Below are 17,039 nucleotides of genomic sequence, written 5' to 3' on the forward strand. Positions count from 1 at the left end.
ACTGTAAAAATCATTAATATTAACCGTCTTCATCAAGTCTGTGGTGATAAAACTCACTGTTTGGTGTAAAACTCTACCTTAGGAAGTAGAAGACCTTGATCCCCTAAGCATATTTCTCGCACTAAAGCCTCCACTTAGAACAGAAAACTTTGTGTTTTCAACAGCCTGTCGAAGCGTACCTTGTTCATGAAGCATAGGATAATGTTGAGATTTATATGCTTTTTCTAGTCATTAGATGCATGTAGATCGTTACAAACGTTTAATCATCTTCAAGTTGCTATACCCTAATTTTTCTTTGGAATAGAACGAGCACCGAGTATGCCATCCACTTTATGTCTTACCAGACCAATTGAAAAGAAATTTTCTTCTATTTTTCTGTTCCATGGGCTCTTCTGGACAAAACAGTAGTCGTCTGTATATTTTCTATGCTTGTCTCCATAAATATTGCAGGCTTATTCGCTTGAATGAATTAGCTATTTATTGTAGCCTATGTATAGTATTTACAAGGTACGTCCAGAAACTAAATGTACTCAAGTTGTGCAGGTTTCAGAAAAATCATACATGGATTCATTTGTACACATAGTCGCATCCATTTTGATGCAGTCGGGGGAAAAACGTTTATATGCCTCGTCGAAAAACTCCTCCTCCTTTATTCATTTCTCCACTCCTTTGGTAAATTTACAAAGACATTCTCCATGGTAGTGATGTAGACGAGAGGATTACTGTGAACAAGGAAGAGATCTTTGGCATTCTAAGTTGTGCGAATCGGACATCGAATCACAGCCTATAATAATAATAACCAACATTACAACATCATACATTACCAAAACCTAAATTTAGAGCGTTTTTGTGAAGTTATATCATAAATTATTAAATGTTATCGGCAAATATGCATATTTGAGCCACTATTTGTCGCCTTGATGATTATTTAGATTTGAATAGGGAAAGAAATCCAAAGCTCTCCTAGGTATCCCAGTGGTTATTAAATCCTACCGATCACTTGTCTTACCAAAGGAAAGGCTGTTATAATTATCTCCAAGAGTGCATCACCTGATCAATTTAAAAAGTTAGGAATATTGGTTGCCTAAACCCTGTCTAAAATGCGTCTGTTGGGGTTCTTTAAATTTCCTGACTTTCGCCAACGCCTAGCTTCTTGTTTTTACGTGCTCCACCAATCTTACGTTTTCTCTACTACCTTTGATCTGAAGAATATCGTACACTTTTTTTCCACCAATTCTGCTTTGGTTTGTCCGGCGTATACTTTCTTGCCATCTGCACGGGCAAGTTCGTATATTCCAGACTTCTAATCGATTGGGCCCTTGGTTGATCCCAGACGGGTTTTGAGCTGGCTGTTCCTGCCGCTGAAACCGACGTCCAAACCATGTCTCCCCAGTTTTCGCTCCAGCGAAAGGGAGGTTTCGTTGAACTCCATAGCTTCATCCAGTTTGATGAGCACTTGCTGTTGGAGCGTGTTCTTTCGTTTGCCTATCAAGCTGCTGATAGTCCGATTGATGTATCTATTCACTCTAGCGACCACAAAATTATGCTTCGTCTCTTTTACCACGCCTTCCGAGGAAACAGGATGGGTTAGCATCTGGTGGATCATATGGTTGAAAGAGGCGACTTTGTGCTGATGAGTGTGGTTCGAAGTTAAAATCGTCGTGGGTGTGTGGCATGAGATTTACTCCGGCTAGAGCTATCGTCACGAAACTTGATGGGAATATGTGGTATGTGACACGCTACACGTGCAATGAGTTGCATGATTTTGTGTTAGGTATATATGTGAAAGGAGGAGCAAATTTTTTTCAGAAGATGTGGTCATGTGGCACATCAAATGAAAGGGGTTTAATTAGTATAATACTTTCATAAATAATCTTATTTCTTATATTTGGTGAAAGATAAGGAAGTGAGGATTCAAGATGTGTGCTTATACAACTGAATAATTTGAAAAAAATTACAGTGATGCATCTGTCTTAAATCTAGGCTTCAAACCAAATCCCAGCACGATGTCTACTCAAATAAAGGCAATAATAGCGTGTTACTATATTTTAGAAATTTACCCGAAAATCTCCCTTAAGTTCACTCTTAAATTACAAAATTTGGCTTCAATATGAAAGATAATATTAGACATGAGTTTGCAGGCAATCAAACTATAATTAACCAAATTATAAAGTGTCAAATTTTGTATTTCACGTGAATTTTTCGCACTTTAAAGCTCGCCATCCATGTTCAGCTTGACCTGCCGGTTACGTCGGAAGAGCAGGCAATACCCTCGGCAGCCAGTTGAACTTAAAGTACCCTCCACGTATCGGCAAGCCACAATATCATTAGTTCAATTTTGGACGTGGAAGGCCTTGAGACGTGAATTTGAGATATTTTTGTTTATGAACATTTATCTAGAACGCAACAAAGAACACCTCGAAAGTTTGATCGATAGACAGCATGTACGTTTTCGCTGTTTATGCGCCACTTTTATTCAAAAGCTACAAGCTTTCATTGATTCAAATCTGTGTCGTGTCATCGAGGTAATCTGGGCTGAAACAATATCTGATGAAGAATTTTAGAGGTGTACGGATCAGATACTCGTGGACGTGTTGATGAGAAGACGGAAATAGCAGGGGATAGGTCACAGATTAAGAAAGGGCGTGCGGGTTATGCAATGGAATCCACATTTCTTTAGAGAATTTATTATTTCATTTCATTCATGTTGGTAATATCCACATAGGAGAGAGGAAACAATTCCTAACGAGTACAATTTTATATATTTTGATTTAGATATTATTATTAATTTACAATAGAAGAAGTCAATCCCTATGAACGATGTATGGATAACTTATGTGGAATTGTGTTTTTTGGATTCAGACTCCAGCCTCCTGGTTTATTGTATGTTCTACCAAAGATCATTTAAGTGGGTAGTCTTCTTTCGCCAGCTATTCGCTAGGTTTCCCCTTGTTATATATCTTCACCGTGCAAGTGTGGGATCATCTAGAATTCTTCATTACAAAGTCTGCGTGCGGATGGTAGGCACCCATGGTATGTTAATACTTTTATTGGGTCGATTAGTGTTCTTATTTGAAGTTCTTCATTTATTGACACACCAGGATTTCAGGCTTTTTGATTCCCTGTCTATTCTGCAGAATGAATTTACTGTGTCTTAAGACAACCGCTGTTCTCCATTGATGGTCTAATTATTTAAGTTTCCCATCCCTTATGATTTTCATAGACGTGAATTTGTTAACTCCAAGTGCAAGCTTTATTCCTACAGACTAAACGCTAACCCAGCTACTTTGCAAAAATATTCGATCAGAATAAAACGTCTAAAATCGAAACTTCAACCAAAATTAAAATAGTGACGACACCGAGGCCATTCATTCATAGTGTCGCACTTCGCAGTATCCTTCAAAATGTCGTAAATTATATAATTTTCTAGAACTCGCCTTGATTGCCTCGTTCAAACCAAAAGTGCATTGCAATCAATTGCCCTGTTGATATCTCTTTCGTGTCCCACCGCACATCTATTTTCGTACGGACCAGATACAGTTCAAGGGATGATTTCATGCTTGTCAAATGGTTAGTATGACGGGTATGACGTATCGTTTTCACACATGTACTCGACATTTCAGCACATCGCGATTCCTTTCTAGTTTTCCTCGGTGTTTTAGATCTGGAAAGTTTGCCAACGAGTGCGAGTTTTTCCTTGAAAACGTTCACATATTATCCTCGAATGCATCATGGACGACGATTGGGGTTGGTATCTGCTTGCTTGCGTGTGCTATGTTTGGAATTATTTAATTCCTTTGATACTTGCTGGGTGAACTTTATTTTCACTTTCACTGCTTTCTTTTTTCTTGTAGAGCAATTAGCTGAGGAGGACAACGTGGTCATACCACCTAAGGTACCCAATATCAACAAATGGGACGGCGAAGATGAGGATGAAGACGTCAAGGTAAAACAGATGTTTAAATCTTGTATTTGATGAGATGGAATTCTTATTCTGGGAGGTGTTATGGTCCAGATTTATAACCTTTATCCAGTGAGGAATGTGTCGACGGGTTGTAGGACACTACAGGAACCTGATCGAAAGCAAAGTTCTGCAATTTCATGAGATTGCGAGGCAGAGAGGCTTAGTCCGCCCTCGGTGACTAAGCTTCCTTTGCTTGAGTAAAGTGAATGTGACCAAAGTTCTTGGTGCTATTGTAGATAAGTGCAAACATTATGAAGCTAATCTAATTTCCAAGGAATGGCCTTGAAAAGAAGGCAACTCATATGAAAAAGTCTCACCGTTTAGGAAAGATCTCCAGCAGGGTCTGCGATACCATCAAGAATTTGTCCACGTCTGCAATGGCATTGTGAAGGTAGTTTATCGCCTCGAGCAAATTTCAAATGGGCTTATCTTTATTTGTTTCCTAACTATATTTGTATTTATTTCCATTCATTACCATTCGCAACTATTGACACTTATGATAGGCAGTTGAAATTTATACTTTTGGTGGGAAAATTTGTTGAAGTGGGACTAGTTTGTAATGGAAGTTTTTGAGGCAGATTATCATTTACAAATTTATTATTCTCTTCACTATATCAAAGCTTTTCTCTCAATTCGATCACGGAAAATCATTTCTGATGCCAAATACAGAATATTTGGATACCCGATGGTTCCATTCGTACATAGCACGGAGTGTATATCGTTCAATTCGACATGATACTAACATTTTACCTCTTAGGGAGAGTAGTTTGATGCAAAAGAAGCAACTTTCACCTACTATTACTTTGTCAATAATAGTAGGATTTCCACCATACTTTCCAGTATGATGCGTCATATTAAAACTTGTACTATTCTACAATTTCACGGATCTAAGATATACTTAAGGAGGGTTCCCAGAAAATTTTCAAAGTTTAATAATATACTACAGTGGAATCCCGATAATTCGTACATCGATTATTCGTATTTCCGGCTAATTCGTATAAATTTGCGGTCCCCAGAGTTCATTTTCTTTATTTTGCACTCTCGATAATTCATATTTCCGATATTTCGTACGAAATCCTCAGCCCCTTGACAATACGAATTATCGGGATTCTATGGTATTATGTATTAATTTTATTTTATCAGGTATCGTAACGTAGGGTATTTTGGAGCTCTGCAAATGATACAAACCCCTTTTTTAGATTTTTTGGGCAACAAATTTCTAAGAATGGTTCATTGAAAAAAAAACTACCCCTTTCGAACGTTACACTCCACCCCTTCGTAAACAATGTCGAAATTAATATCTGCCACTACTAATCGGTGAGAAAAAATTGTAGGGATCTTTGTTGATGGTATCTCCCTAGCATAAGTCGACTATAGCGATGGTCGCGAAAATTGCCCCCATTATGCTCCTTGCTAAGGAAAGCGAAATCATCTATAAGGAAGACTCGTAAGGAACGGCGACATAGACTGAATGAGTATTGAGAAAATTAACAGCATGACTCATCGAAAATTTACGTCCGTGACTGGATCGAAACATGGTGAGATTATTTTGTTATCCAACTTCTAAGCGGGCATGTTTAGTTTTCAGTCGCTGAAGATCGGTAAGGCATGATCTCCTAATTGTGAGTTTTGCGATGGACTGGTGGATGAAGCCCATCACAGTTCGTTTCTTGTAGAAGCTGGCAATTCTATAAAAAAATACAAAGGGGCTTTCATCAGACATTGTCAGAGAAATACTGAAGAACGCTGCCAAAGGGGTCTAGGTTGTACATTACGACGTTCCCAAGAAGAAGAGTGAGCTCGCCCGATGGAGGGACTGAATATCTACTCTCCCTTTGGTGGAAGGAATGCTCTGACTTGAAGGTTCTTTAAGAGGAGATAGCAAGGAGTGAAGACTACCCCGAAGTTATAAGTCAAACGATTCTAGGGTAGTTCTCTGATAGCTGGGTTTAATACAACTAGGATCGATTGAAACTTGTTATTCGAGAAATAGCTGGTAGAGATTATTCATTTACTCATTTTACATCTCCTTCTGCTTCTACTCATTAGTTGGTTTCTGGTACGACTCTACTTCACTCAAAATGTTGCATGTTCGATTCATGGAGTCAACTCGAAATTTGTTTGACGGACAGCGTGAAATGGAACGACATTGCGTTGACGTTACATCGCAACTTACGCTACTTCTTGATCTCTAATTCCATGAAGCAAGAATATTTATTCCATTACAAATTTCGAGTGATACATTTCGTGTTTGGACATAATATTCTGTACTCGCTTTTGGAGGTTTTCCATATCAGTTTTCGTCCACGGCGATATTTCAAATTCCTGGTGTTGCTATTGTGATTGGGCAATGGAGATTGCAGTCTATAATAACAAATTTACGGGAAAGTATGAACGTAATGGCTCTTGTTGCGAATTCACGTACTTCTCTAGTTTGGATTTCCTACGACTCCAGGGAACTCATTCACCTTTTTCTTAATATTCCATTTATAGCAATAATTCGGAACCACTTAGTTCTGGATTACACTTTTTGGAGTAAAATCATAGAAGTAGCGTTGGAAGAGATGTGCCTATGGGCCACAAAATGCGGACTTGGCATAAGTCCGACCGCCAAGAAAAGGGTACCCGAATTTCACCTCCTAGGCTAAATGAAAAATATTAGTTCTTTCTTCCAATGTAAAGTATCTGGGTGGGAACCTTTGCATGCAGCCAAGGATGGTTTTCTGGACGTTCTTATCCGTGATTCGTCCGATTCTAACGCACCGTTTTGTATGGTGGCAGGCGTTGAGCAAAAAGTACAAAAGAACGCAGCTTAATCGGATTCAAACGACCCCGTATGCAGGTGCTACCGGCGCTTTGGAGTACACCCCGGCAGATGGTCTCAATGTACTCTTACACTCCCCTGTTCCTGTAGACTTTCCAGCATTTTGTACCACAAAATTAGCGCAACTTCTTTGCTTTCGTACACATGCTATTAACCGTACTGAATAGTGTGATTAGTGCGCGAGAACCCAGTGGGACAGTGTTCATATCAATAGTGAAGAGAAAATTCGCTTTCTTCTGTTCTATTCTGCATATCAGGGAATTCCTTCCTCCAACTGGAGGGGACAGGAAGACGAGGGTTGTTACATCCGATCCCTACACCGGTCGAGCTCAATCTACTTAGCAACAAGAATAACCAGAGCGTAATATGCAACGTAGCACCATCTGCCAGCGCTCCTCAGAATTTCTCTGATAACGTTTGGAGAGAACTCCCCTGTGTCTGCATAAAGTTGCTGATGAAAGTGATCCCACATTTTGCAAGAGAAAATTTGTTCAGCGTCATCCACCACTCCGTTGCAGAATACAGTGTCACACTCTTGTGCAGGTAAAATTGAAAATCTCCATGCCCACTTAGAAGTTGGGTAAGGGAATAGTCAATCTCACCATGCTTTCGGTTCAGCCATGGATCTAAATTGCCGTTGAGCCTTTGGATGCATTTTGCCAATAGATTTGCCCCTCGGTAAGTGTGCGTTGCCGTTTTTCACGGGCAAACACCTTCCTTAAATCTTCGCCCTTGCGGCTCTAGATGGCTTTATGTTCCTTAGCAAGGGGGCAACGGGGATCACTCCCACGGTAACCATCACAGCCGGTTCTGAAACATTAGAATAGGCAGGTGCCACCCGCAAAGCCAAGGCGTTTACGATACATCTCCTTGCCAAGGACATCAGCCCATACTTCCGTGCCGTAGGGCAGAACGGACTGCGTTGCTCCTATAGTAAGACGTCTCCTGGAAGATATAGGGCCCGCCATTAACCAACTCAAGATCGGGACTCAAGCTGCAGCTCATCTTCGAGTCGAGCACTAAACCCCAAGGTATTTAACCACTGGCTTTGACTCTACAGTCAACCCGCCGATCGATATGGAACGCAGGGCCATGATTCTCTTCCTGGTCAAGACGACTACTTAATTTTTTTCGGCAGTCATCCATCCGCCTACCTGTCGTTTCAATATTTAAACAATTACAATTATTTCTCCTGGATTGTGACCATTTTCTATAATCAAAACTGCGAAATCCCTGCCTATTCGACTGATTTTCTAATCATTCTCTAATTTACGATTATTTTAGGAGAGCTGGGAAGATGAAGAAGAGAAAAAGGATGAAGAGAAAGTTGAAGTGAAAACAGCAAAGACGAAACCTAAAAAAGCATTACAGGAAAAAATTAGTGAAAAAGAAGTAAGTGATCTTCTCCTCACTTGTTTAGATCAATAAAAAATAGTCTTTTTCATAATTCTCTTAATTTAGCGGCAACAAATAGAAGAAGAAGAAAGATTGGAGGAACAGCGAAGGCAAAATATGACGCCAGAAGAAAAATTAGCTGAAAAACTTAGATTACAAAAACTTCAAGAAGAAGCCGATCTTAAAACCGCCATGGAATCATTGGGTTTTAATGTTGGAGCATCAAATATTGATGCATTGAATCCAACCAATAAAGAAGAATTTACTGAATTGGCTCAGGCAATTAGCACAAAGGTAGCGAACTATAAAAATTCAGATGAATTTCCAGGTTTTATTGAAGAACTAGTCCGAAGTGTGTGTGCAAACTGTAAGTATCATTTCATGCGGATGAGATTGCTTATTTGATAGAAGCATGAATTGGAGGCGCATATCTAATGTTTGTCTTTTTTTTACTACAATAGTAACTGCAAGCGATTTACGTAAAATAAAATTAACCGTCGAAAATTTACACTTAGAAAAACAAAAAATGGAAAAGGAAAAGAACAAAAAGGCAGGTCCTAAAGGCAAGACAAAAATCAAGTTGCGCGTCGAGGGGGATAGTGTAAAAGTGAGTATGCGGTCATTTTAAAAGCGAGAAATTGTTCGTAATCTTCTTTTTGTCTTTCTTTTCAGTCAACCAACATCAATGACTACGGATACGATTATGATTACGATGATTTCATGTAACATACGGTTATTTTCTTCTCTGTTGTGTTCAACAACCAACCACATGAACAACAATAATTGTTTTCTTTGAATCAAAATTTCAATTACCCACGATTTACTTTTCCTTTTCCCTTCTTTAAAGTCAACAGTCAGTGGAATATCTAACAACTAAATATTTTTTTTTGAGCAGTGTTGTATTATAAGCTGAAAAACAAAAAATAATACAATTCGGAAGAGTCACAGAGTGAATATGAGAGAACGTCAATAGGAATAAAAATAAGAATGCAATCCATCAAATTGTTGTAAATCTCAACAAATCTTGTAATTGGAATTTCGAATTGTTTAAATAAGATTTAAATAAAGTTTATTTTTCAAAAATTGGGGGGATGGTTTTGTGTTTGGTATATTTTGGGGGATCAGTGGGTTGTTGCGGGAAGTTCTAGATGAACTACTGTCTGTATACATTACTGGAGATCAATAAGTTTCCCTTCTCAGTGGAGCAACTGTCTTTCCTATTGACATGGCACGTCAACCACGCATAGTCGCCATCGTTGCTGGCTTGCTGGAGTTTCTTTGGGAAGTGACCCACAGTCGGTCAGCTTGGGATAGTGGATTCCATTGCATGCGTAAAAACTTCTTCATCCGCTTCTCCAATTTAATTATTTTCTCTCAATGAATTGGATGCTTATATTTTCTGCTTTAATCTTCACTTTTTTCTGACTTTATCTTGTGCCAAAAATAAAAAAAAAACCAAGAACCATTCTTAGCATTAGAAAGGATAAATAATTAAGCTGTTGTACGAAGAACCCTCCAAAAAGCCGCAATTAATTTGTTTTAGCGTAAGCATATGGTAAAGACGTTAGGTTTCGGAATTCAATTTGCAAAAACAATTGAACCATTCTATAGCGAAGCAACAGCTCTTGACGTCATCATCAGCTGGCATTACACGCCGCCATATTTCCCGCACAAAAATCAGACAACAAAATCAGTTGAGGTTATGTGGCGCGGGAGAGTGGACGCGTAGGTAGAGTGGAGTGTTCCGAGGCGTTTCGCTTTTGTTTTTTTCCTAGAATCATGTCCCAAGGTAAAATTATATTTCTAATTTTGGTTTAAAAATGGCTTATTGATTCCCATAAAACTAGATAAAAAGGATTTAAGTTCAGATGAAGACGACGTACTGGTGGATGCAGACTCATGCGGGTATGGCGAGATCCAATCGCAATTTACTAAATTCCGTGCAGTTAGTGAGGTAGCAGTTTCACAGAAGTCCTCCTATGTCTTACATCTAACAGCGGACAGGTAATCTACACATGAAAGTCCTTAGGATTCAGTGTCATTACTGCAAAGTTCAATTTCAATAGCACTTTTGGCCAAGTGGCCGCTGGAACCTCTCAGAATTCCGTGGAAGTTTTCAAAGTTGCTGAAGGAAGACTAGCAAAAGTGGATAACATTCAAGTGGATGATTCGGATAAGACAGTAGTTTGTGGAGTTAAATTTGCAAAAGATGATGACAATGTTTTATACGTGGGCTCAACTGAAGGAAAAGTATCGGTGTATGATCTAAGGAAGAATCAGAGGATTCATACGTTCCAAGGTAGGTGTATGCACCCTATTATCATTCATTTAGGTTGTTTTACGTGGCTGAAATTTCAACCATTTAGTGTGTTCATTCTTCTTTTCGCCAAAATAAATCCATTAATTAAAGCTATTTTACTAAATTGTCCTTTACCTGTTCAATGAGTTGGTATTCGTAGTGTAACCGTGCCAGAAACTAATCGTGTTTACTCGATATTTGCCCTGAAAGGTATCAAGGTTTTAGTCATTATTTAGTTCATTTCTAAATAGAAAGTGAATAAAGAGCCATGAAAGCTCAACTGTTTTTTTTCTAGGTGGATTCGGAAATGGTTGAAAAATTACCGCGCAAATTTTTACCGGAATGTAGGATTCATATTTACAAAAATGACTTCTTTTTCCCGCTTCTATCTATCCTCGTTGGATTGCCTTAAATGATTACTTCAAGGAGAGAACATAAGCCGTTCCGCCTATGTTGACCACTCAGGTCGCTTTCTGGGCGTGTTCTACTGTTCGGAGCTTGTATACTACTATATGGCTTGTTTTGTACTTTTGCCGTGGTCATGTTCTTTGGTTTCAACATTTCATCGACAAAATTCCGGCACCTTATGTTGTTTTTCAATCTCTCCTTTTCTTCTATAATGTGTCAAAACAGGACATTATGTGGTCCGACTTCTCAGATATAGTGATATATTCAGAATAGTTGAGACGGGCTAACTGAAAGTGATACAAATAATTCCTAAGACAGTCACCAACCGTCGGAAAGAATTAACTCTAGGGCAATCATCAGAGGTGTCCTATCTTTTGCAGAATTGTGAAAAAATCAGTCAAGCGGATTTATTCGTCTTCCGTAGAGATAACAACCTATAAGGACTCCTCCCATGGTGATCAATCTCATTAGTCTTGAGATATGAAATGGTGAGGGCTATTTGTCTCTTGCTGCGATTGTTATTTATGTGTTTGGGGTGTATTTTGTTTGTAAGGATTTTATAGACAGTATCTCATGGTTTCCCGTTCCATTCAAGATACACTTGCTCCTTCGTATAGCTTACTTAGCCCCAACAAGCTAAATCCGTAATAGCACTGGTGGAAAGTGTGGCTATCGCACTGCATTCTGCTACCTAGAAAGCCACCTGCGATGTGTGGAAATAAAGTCTGGATTATCGTCAAGACTAAAACGGTGCAACAACCGGTATCCGGTTTATGCCTGCCTTAATAAGGAACTCCAGACATCCTGCTTTTGCGCCGAAGTCCACCAATTTGATATTCCTAAAAGCTATCTGGCGTCTTGAACTATCCATCGCACCATCTCAAACAGGATCTGCTTCGTCTTCTTTTTCTACCATAGATATTGCCTTTATTGACTTTTCGGGATGGATCATCCATACGTATTAAGTAACCCGCCCACCGCAACCTATTGAGCAGGATTTTATCCACAACCTGATGGCCAAAAATTCTTCGGAGGATTCTTCTCTTAAGCGCGGCCAAGAGTTCGCAATTTTTTTTGCTAAGAACCCAAGTCTCCGAAGAATACAAAAGGACTGGCAAGATCATAGTCTTGTACAGTAAGAGCTTTGACCCTATGGTGGAACGTTTCAAGCGACACAGTTTTTGTAAGCTGAAATAGGCTCTGTTTACGCCCATTACGACAGAATATTCAAATGCCAAGTGATCAAAGGAAGTCTCGTCCGTAAGCATTCTTGATAATCTAGGTAGTTTCTCCGTGGTCATCCGTGGAAACCCATAATATTATTAATAAATAAAAATTATAAATGCTAAAAGCTTCTCCTGCAACCTTGCCAGAATGCAGAAAATCGGTAACATTTTGGCAGTTCCAGCTTGATTTAGATAATCTCCGAATTATTGTAAAAGAAATTGCCAAATATTCGCAGAGCAGGTTTGCCATCACCCAAATTATATCGGTGGTATGGTTTGTAATCTGTTGGCTGTTGTCTTTCTGTGGCCTGATTGTTATATATGCTTTTTGGCTAGCTTTCCCCTAACGGCAAGGTTGTTATTTGGTTGTTGTCGGATTGTCTCCTTGTTCTTTCTAAATATTAGATAGCATTCTGACAAATTTAGACATTATCTAAATATAATACAGCAGGTCTGGTTCTTTTGGACGTTTTTGGGAATACTTTCCTGGTTCTGATAAGCCTAGCCTAGCTATAACCAAGTTGTTGCCATCTTCATATCTGCATAATGTCCATTTTTTTCGCTGGTCGTCGGCAGAGTTTCGGTAACGCTTTACATATTTCGGTTCATGTAAAACTTGCGGTGTCGTCAGCACTCCGCAGTCCTAGGACGGACTCTTGTGGAATTCCGCCCGTTGTTTAATATAATTTAGCGTCTTCATCTAAATCGCAACACAGAAGCCTATCGACTAAAAGTCAGCGATGATGCGCACCAGGTATTTTGGCCTTTTCATTTTTTTTAGGGCCTCTCGTTTCTGGGAACCAGTATGCCTTAGCATAGACCCTTCGCATGCCCGTCGTAACTTTTCGCCGATCGGAGGATTTCCTCTTCCTTCTAGCATTGTGTTTTGCAGTAGAACCTTGGCTGTCTCCCGCAATCAATTTATTTTTGTAAGTTGTTTGATTGCAAAAATAATAGTCTGATGGTCGTTGTGTAACTTTTACTGACGTGCCACTGAAGATCCTTAGCTAAAGTATCATTAACAAATGTGTCAAATTGTCATACATCACCGACTCCATTTCCCTTCTTCGAATGGTGTTGATATTTCCAGTGTTTGGAAGAGTAAGATTCAAATCAGAAAAATCTTCAAATAATACACGTTCTCCTACGTTCGTTTCTCGGTTGCTCCATTCTTCAGCCCATGCAGCAAAGTCGCCAGCTATGACTTTAGGTTTATGGTTATTTGCATCCTTGCAATTCCTCTTTCGTAGGGCAACTGTAGATGAACATACCACTTTCTTTTGCTCTCGTGAAGCCACTCTTGAGGATTTTCATGGTTTCTTTTATGGCTCGATTTCCGCAAGTCCTTATCATCATTTTTCCACTCTTCTCCGCAATCCAAATTCCACTGTTTAGGTCTTTATATTGTTCGCAGATAACGGTGATGTCGGTTTATTTTCAATTATCATCGGGCGGAGGTCATTGAAAATGTTCCAAATTTTACTGTAAGGGCCTCATTTGCGAATAATACTGATAGGCCCGAAGGTCTCTTCTCACTTGAGCATAACCACAACCCCCATGAAACTCCCACTAGGGGGGCTACCGGAAATAACCGAGCTGTACTCACCACTGTGGAGGTTCTCCTTGGCCACTTAGTTTTGGTTTGGCCGACAGGGTTGTCGCCCGTCTTCCTCACCGCCACCTCTGAGCACCTCCACTGTTTAGGTCTTTATATTGTTCGCAGATAACGGTGATGTCGGTTTATTTTCAATTATCATCGGGCGGAGGTCATTGAAAATGTTCCAAATTTTACTGTAAGGGCCTCATTTGCGAATAATACTGATAGGTTTTCTAAGTTCCGGACATGTGCTGTGATATAGGCGCCAATGATATTATTTATTTGCCTGTAGAACAGGCAGTTAGGTTTTTAGTTGCATTCCTTAGCAATGTGGCTTTTTTATCGCAATTATGACACGTAAACACCTTAAGCATCTTTTCAGTGAAATATGTTCTCCATCCGGACTTTGTTGGCAGTGATAACCCTGTTCGGCGCTTCAAGAGGTAGAATGTAAATTCATTAAATTGACTGTGTATCCAGCTAATATCGTAAAACTTGACAAATTTCCCCTTTCTGGTAATCTCGCCTAAGTCCTTATATTTAATGACTACCTGATTACTATTCAGTTTTACTTCTGCCATTGGTTTGGTCTTCTGGTTTTTCGCCTAGTTTAAATTCAAGCAATGAGGTGTCGGTCTTGACTGCCGCTGCCGCCGAAATGGAATAATCGTGTTTTTTGTTGCTCGCTGGAGCAGTTTTGGCTGGGTGTCATTTTCCCTTAACTTCGCGATTGACAGCAAATTATTGGTGCATATTTTTCTTTCTGAGGTTAAGTCCTTGAGGGTTTAACGTGAGCACCTGTCTTGCGACTTAATCTCACGGTCTTCTTAAGACACGGATTGATTTTGTGACCACAATCAGAGCCCCGCTGAGACAAGCAACAACGGTACCAGTCTATATCAAGTGCATGACTTGGCATTCATACTGGTGGCCCGAAGGTCTCTTCTCACTTGAGCATAACCACAACCCCCATGAAACTCCCACTAGGGGGGCTACCGGAAATAACCGAGCTGTACTCACCACTGTGGAGGTTCTCCTTGGCCACTTAGTTTTGGTTTGGCCGACAGGGTTGTCGCCCGTCTTCCTCACCGCCACCTCTGAGCACCTCTTTCTGGGGTGCAAGAATTCAAGTGATGGGAGGGTCCTGGCTAATGACGGATAACCTGAAAGCGGCTGATAGTTCTTGGTGGAGAATTTGCTAGCCAACTCCAAAGATCACAAAAAATCCTGAGCCTCTCCTCCTTTTCCACCCTGAGCCCCGTTTCCGCGCTCAAATTTTTCTTGCTGTGCATGTTGTTCAGTTGGGATGTAACTAAGTGGTATTCAGAGCTGAAGAAATTTCGTGGACTTTTCAGCTCGAAACAAATTTACACTCGGTTGATAAGCGCATTACCAAATTTTGTAATCTAAGTAGAATTTTTGCCGTGTTCTCTCCTAAAAGGCGTCACTTTTGAAAAAGACTTCAAAATTGAACATACGATACCTTCTTGATCAGGTTAACAGCGACTAGTAAACTCATTCTCTCCATAATTAAATGGTACTTCCCCTTCCTCCTCCTCATCCCGCCCCAATTTCGTCCTTCAATCCTATTCCTTATGTTTTATAAATTACTCGGCTTCACCCGAACCAAGCTTACGATGGAGAGAAGTGGCAAACCTGATCCAGGCCCCCCACTATTCAAAAAGGCAATGGTTAAAGGAGAAGAATGTTCCTCTATAAATGCATTTCAGAAAAAAAATCCCATCAATCACTTTATGTTTGTTGACTCTGAAATAATTCTATTATCGTTTTTCGAATCATCATATTTTCTTCTTCTCTTTTTCATAAATAACACATGCGCCTCATCAAAGATCACATAAGTAATACGAAAACATTTAAACTTTAAGATAAATTTGTTAAAGTTCATTTTAACTTCGTTCACAGACGAATTAGATGATAAACCAATACCAATCACTTGTTTCGATACCAATTCAAACGGCCGAGTACTATGCGCTGGATCGGAACGAGTGATTAGTGATGCGTTTCTACTATTTTTCGACACACGTCAGAGGAAAAAACTAGGTGGCTATTGTGAAAGCCATGAAGACGACATAACAGATATTAGGTTCCATCCAACAAATCCGGATTCGTTAATTTCGGGTTCAACAGATGGTTTAGTGAATGTTTTTGATATCTCCAAGGACAACGAGGATGATGCATTGAGCTTAGTTATCAATACAGAGAGTAGCGTACACAAATTGCATTGGTAGATTTTTCAGATAGATTGACATATTTAGCAAGTTTTAACCGATGTCTATGTATTTACTAAAAGGAATGAAAGCGAGAACAAACAGTACAAAATTGCATGTGTAACACACACGCATGACTTCAAACTGTATGAAGCAGAAGAGGGGGATGTTGTTTGCGAGTTCATGCGCGCAGATATAGCAGAATCGGTCAAACGGAAATCAGTAGAGCATTGTAACTTAATAAATTGTCATAGTAGGCAAGACGGAGGTATCTTCCTTCTGGCAGGATCGAATTATACAGAGTAAGTTTTCATTTGAAAAATGTTCTTGGAGTTTGTAAATTAAAATTTGGGTATAATCTAATAGCAAAGCGTTACGGAGCGTGTTGATAGACAAAAACGATCTTAGTCCGTTTGGAAACTATGAAAGTAATAAGCAAATTGTACGAGATAGTGTCTATGATCCAAAAGTATGTAGTGAACGTAATATAAACACTAGGGCAATACGCGAAATAATTTGTTTATTATTTTCAGTCAAACATTCTACTAACTGGCGGGGAAAATGCAATTGTTAGTTTGTGGAATGAAGCGTCAACGGTATCGAGTCCAAATAGTTTAAAGATGAAAACTAAAGTTAGCTTAAAGTCGCATAATAAAAAGCCATATTGAAGTTACATTAGGGGTTGTTTTACTTATTTGAATGTTAGTTGGAGCAACGACAAAACGACGAATTTACAAAAAGTACAATTTCGTGGTTTTATCGTTGTCAGATTCGTTAATTTTCTAGGTTTGAGATAGATTAGGTTCCTAAACAGCAGATAAGATGAATGGGCCATAAGCAGAGATTAAAGGGATCGACATCGAGCTTATTAGTGTAAATGGAAATAGTTTTGGTGTTGTTTCACTAATTATATATTGGTTAACGATAGTATTCTAAGAGTTTCACTAAATTTGCAGTCAGCCTTTTCTTTTTTATTTTGTGTTTAGTTTCATTATCATCACATATGCTATAAACGGTAGGCCTACAACAGCGGGAGCAGCACAGAGCCAAGCAAAATCATCCACGTAGCCACCAGAATTCGAAATCAGGACGTCGTGA

General features: G+C 39.4%; 2 protein-coding genes across 3 annotated transcripts; both read left to right on the plus strand.

The window, feature by feature from the left end:
* The first annotated feature begins 3,567 nt into the window (after positions 1–3,567).
* On the plus strand, positions 3,568–9,269 carry LOC119660268 (eukaryotic translation initiation factor 3 subunit J). The gene is made up of 6 exons (XM_038068727.1): positions 3,568–3,747; positions 3,855–3,946; positions 8,073–8,180; positions 8,250–8,550; positions 8,645–8,790; positions 8,856–9,269. The coding sequence occupies exons 1-6, from the start codon at positions 3,732–3,734 to the stop codon at positions 8,907–8,909; spliced, it is 717 nt and encodes a 238-aa protein (XP_037924655.1). The 5' UTR covers positions 3,568–3,731; the 3' UTR covers positions 8,910–9,269.
* A 602-nt stretch (positions 9,270–9,871) lies between these two features.
* Positions 9,872–16,619, plus strand: LOC119659468 (WD repeat-containing protein 89). Of its 2 annotated transcripts, XM_038067557.1 has the most exons (8): positions 9,872–9,972; positions 10,031–10,187; positions 10,250–10,482; positions 15,564–15,572; positions 15,637–15,958; positions 16,025–16,243; positions 16,308–16,410; positions 16,475–16,619. In XM_038067557.1, exons 1-8 carry the CDS (start codon positions 9,963–9,965, stop codon positions 16,607–16,609), a joined length of 1,188 nt encoding a protein of 395 aa, XP_037923485.1. In that variant the 5' UTR covers positions 9,872–9,962; the 3' UTR covers positions 16,610–16,619. The 2 variants fall into 2 exon arrangements, with proteins under 2 accessions (XP_037923485.1, XP_037923486.1); XM_038067558.1 differs by lacking the exon at positions 15,564–15,572.
* Positions 16,620–17,039: the final 420 nt, after the last annotated feature.

This window comes from Hermetia illucens, chromosome 6, assembly GCF_905115235.1.
Source record: "Hermetia illucens chromosome 6, iHerIll2.2.curated.20191125, whole genome shotgun sequence".
NCBI classification, from domain to species: Eukaryota; Metazoa; Arthropoda; class Insecta; order Diptera; family Stratiomyidae; genus Hermetia; species Hermetia illucens.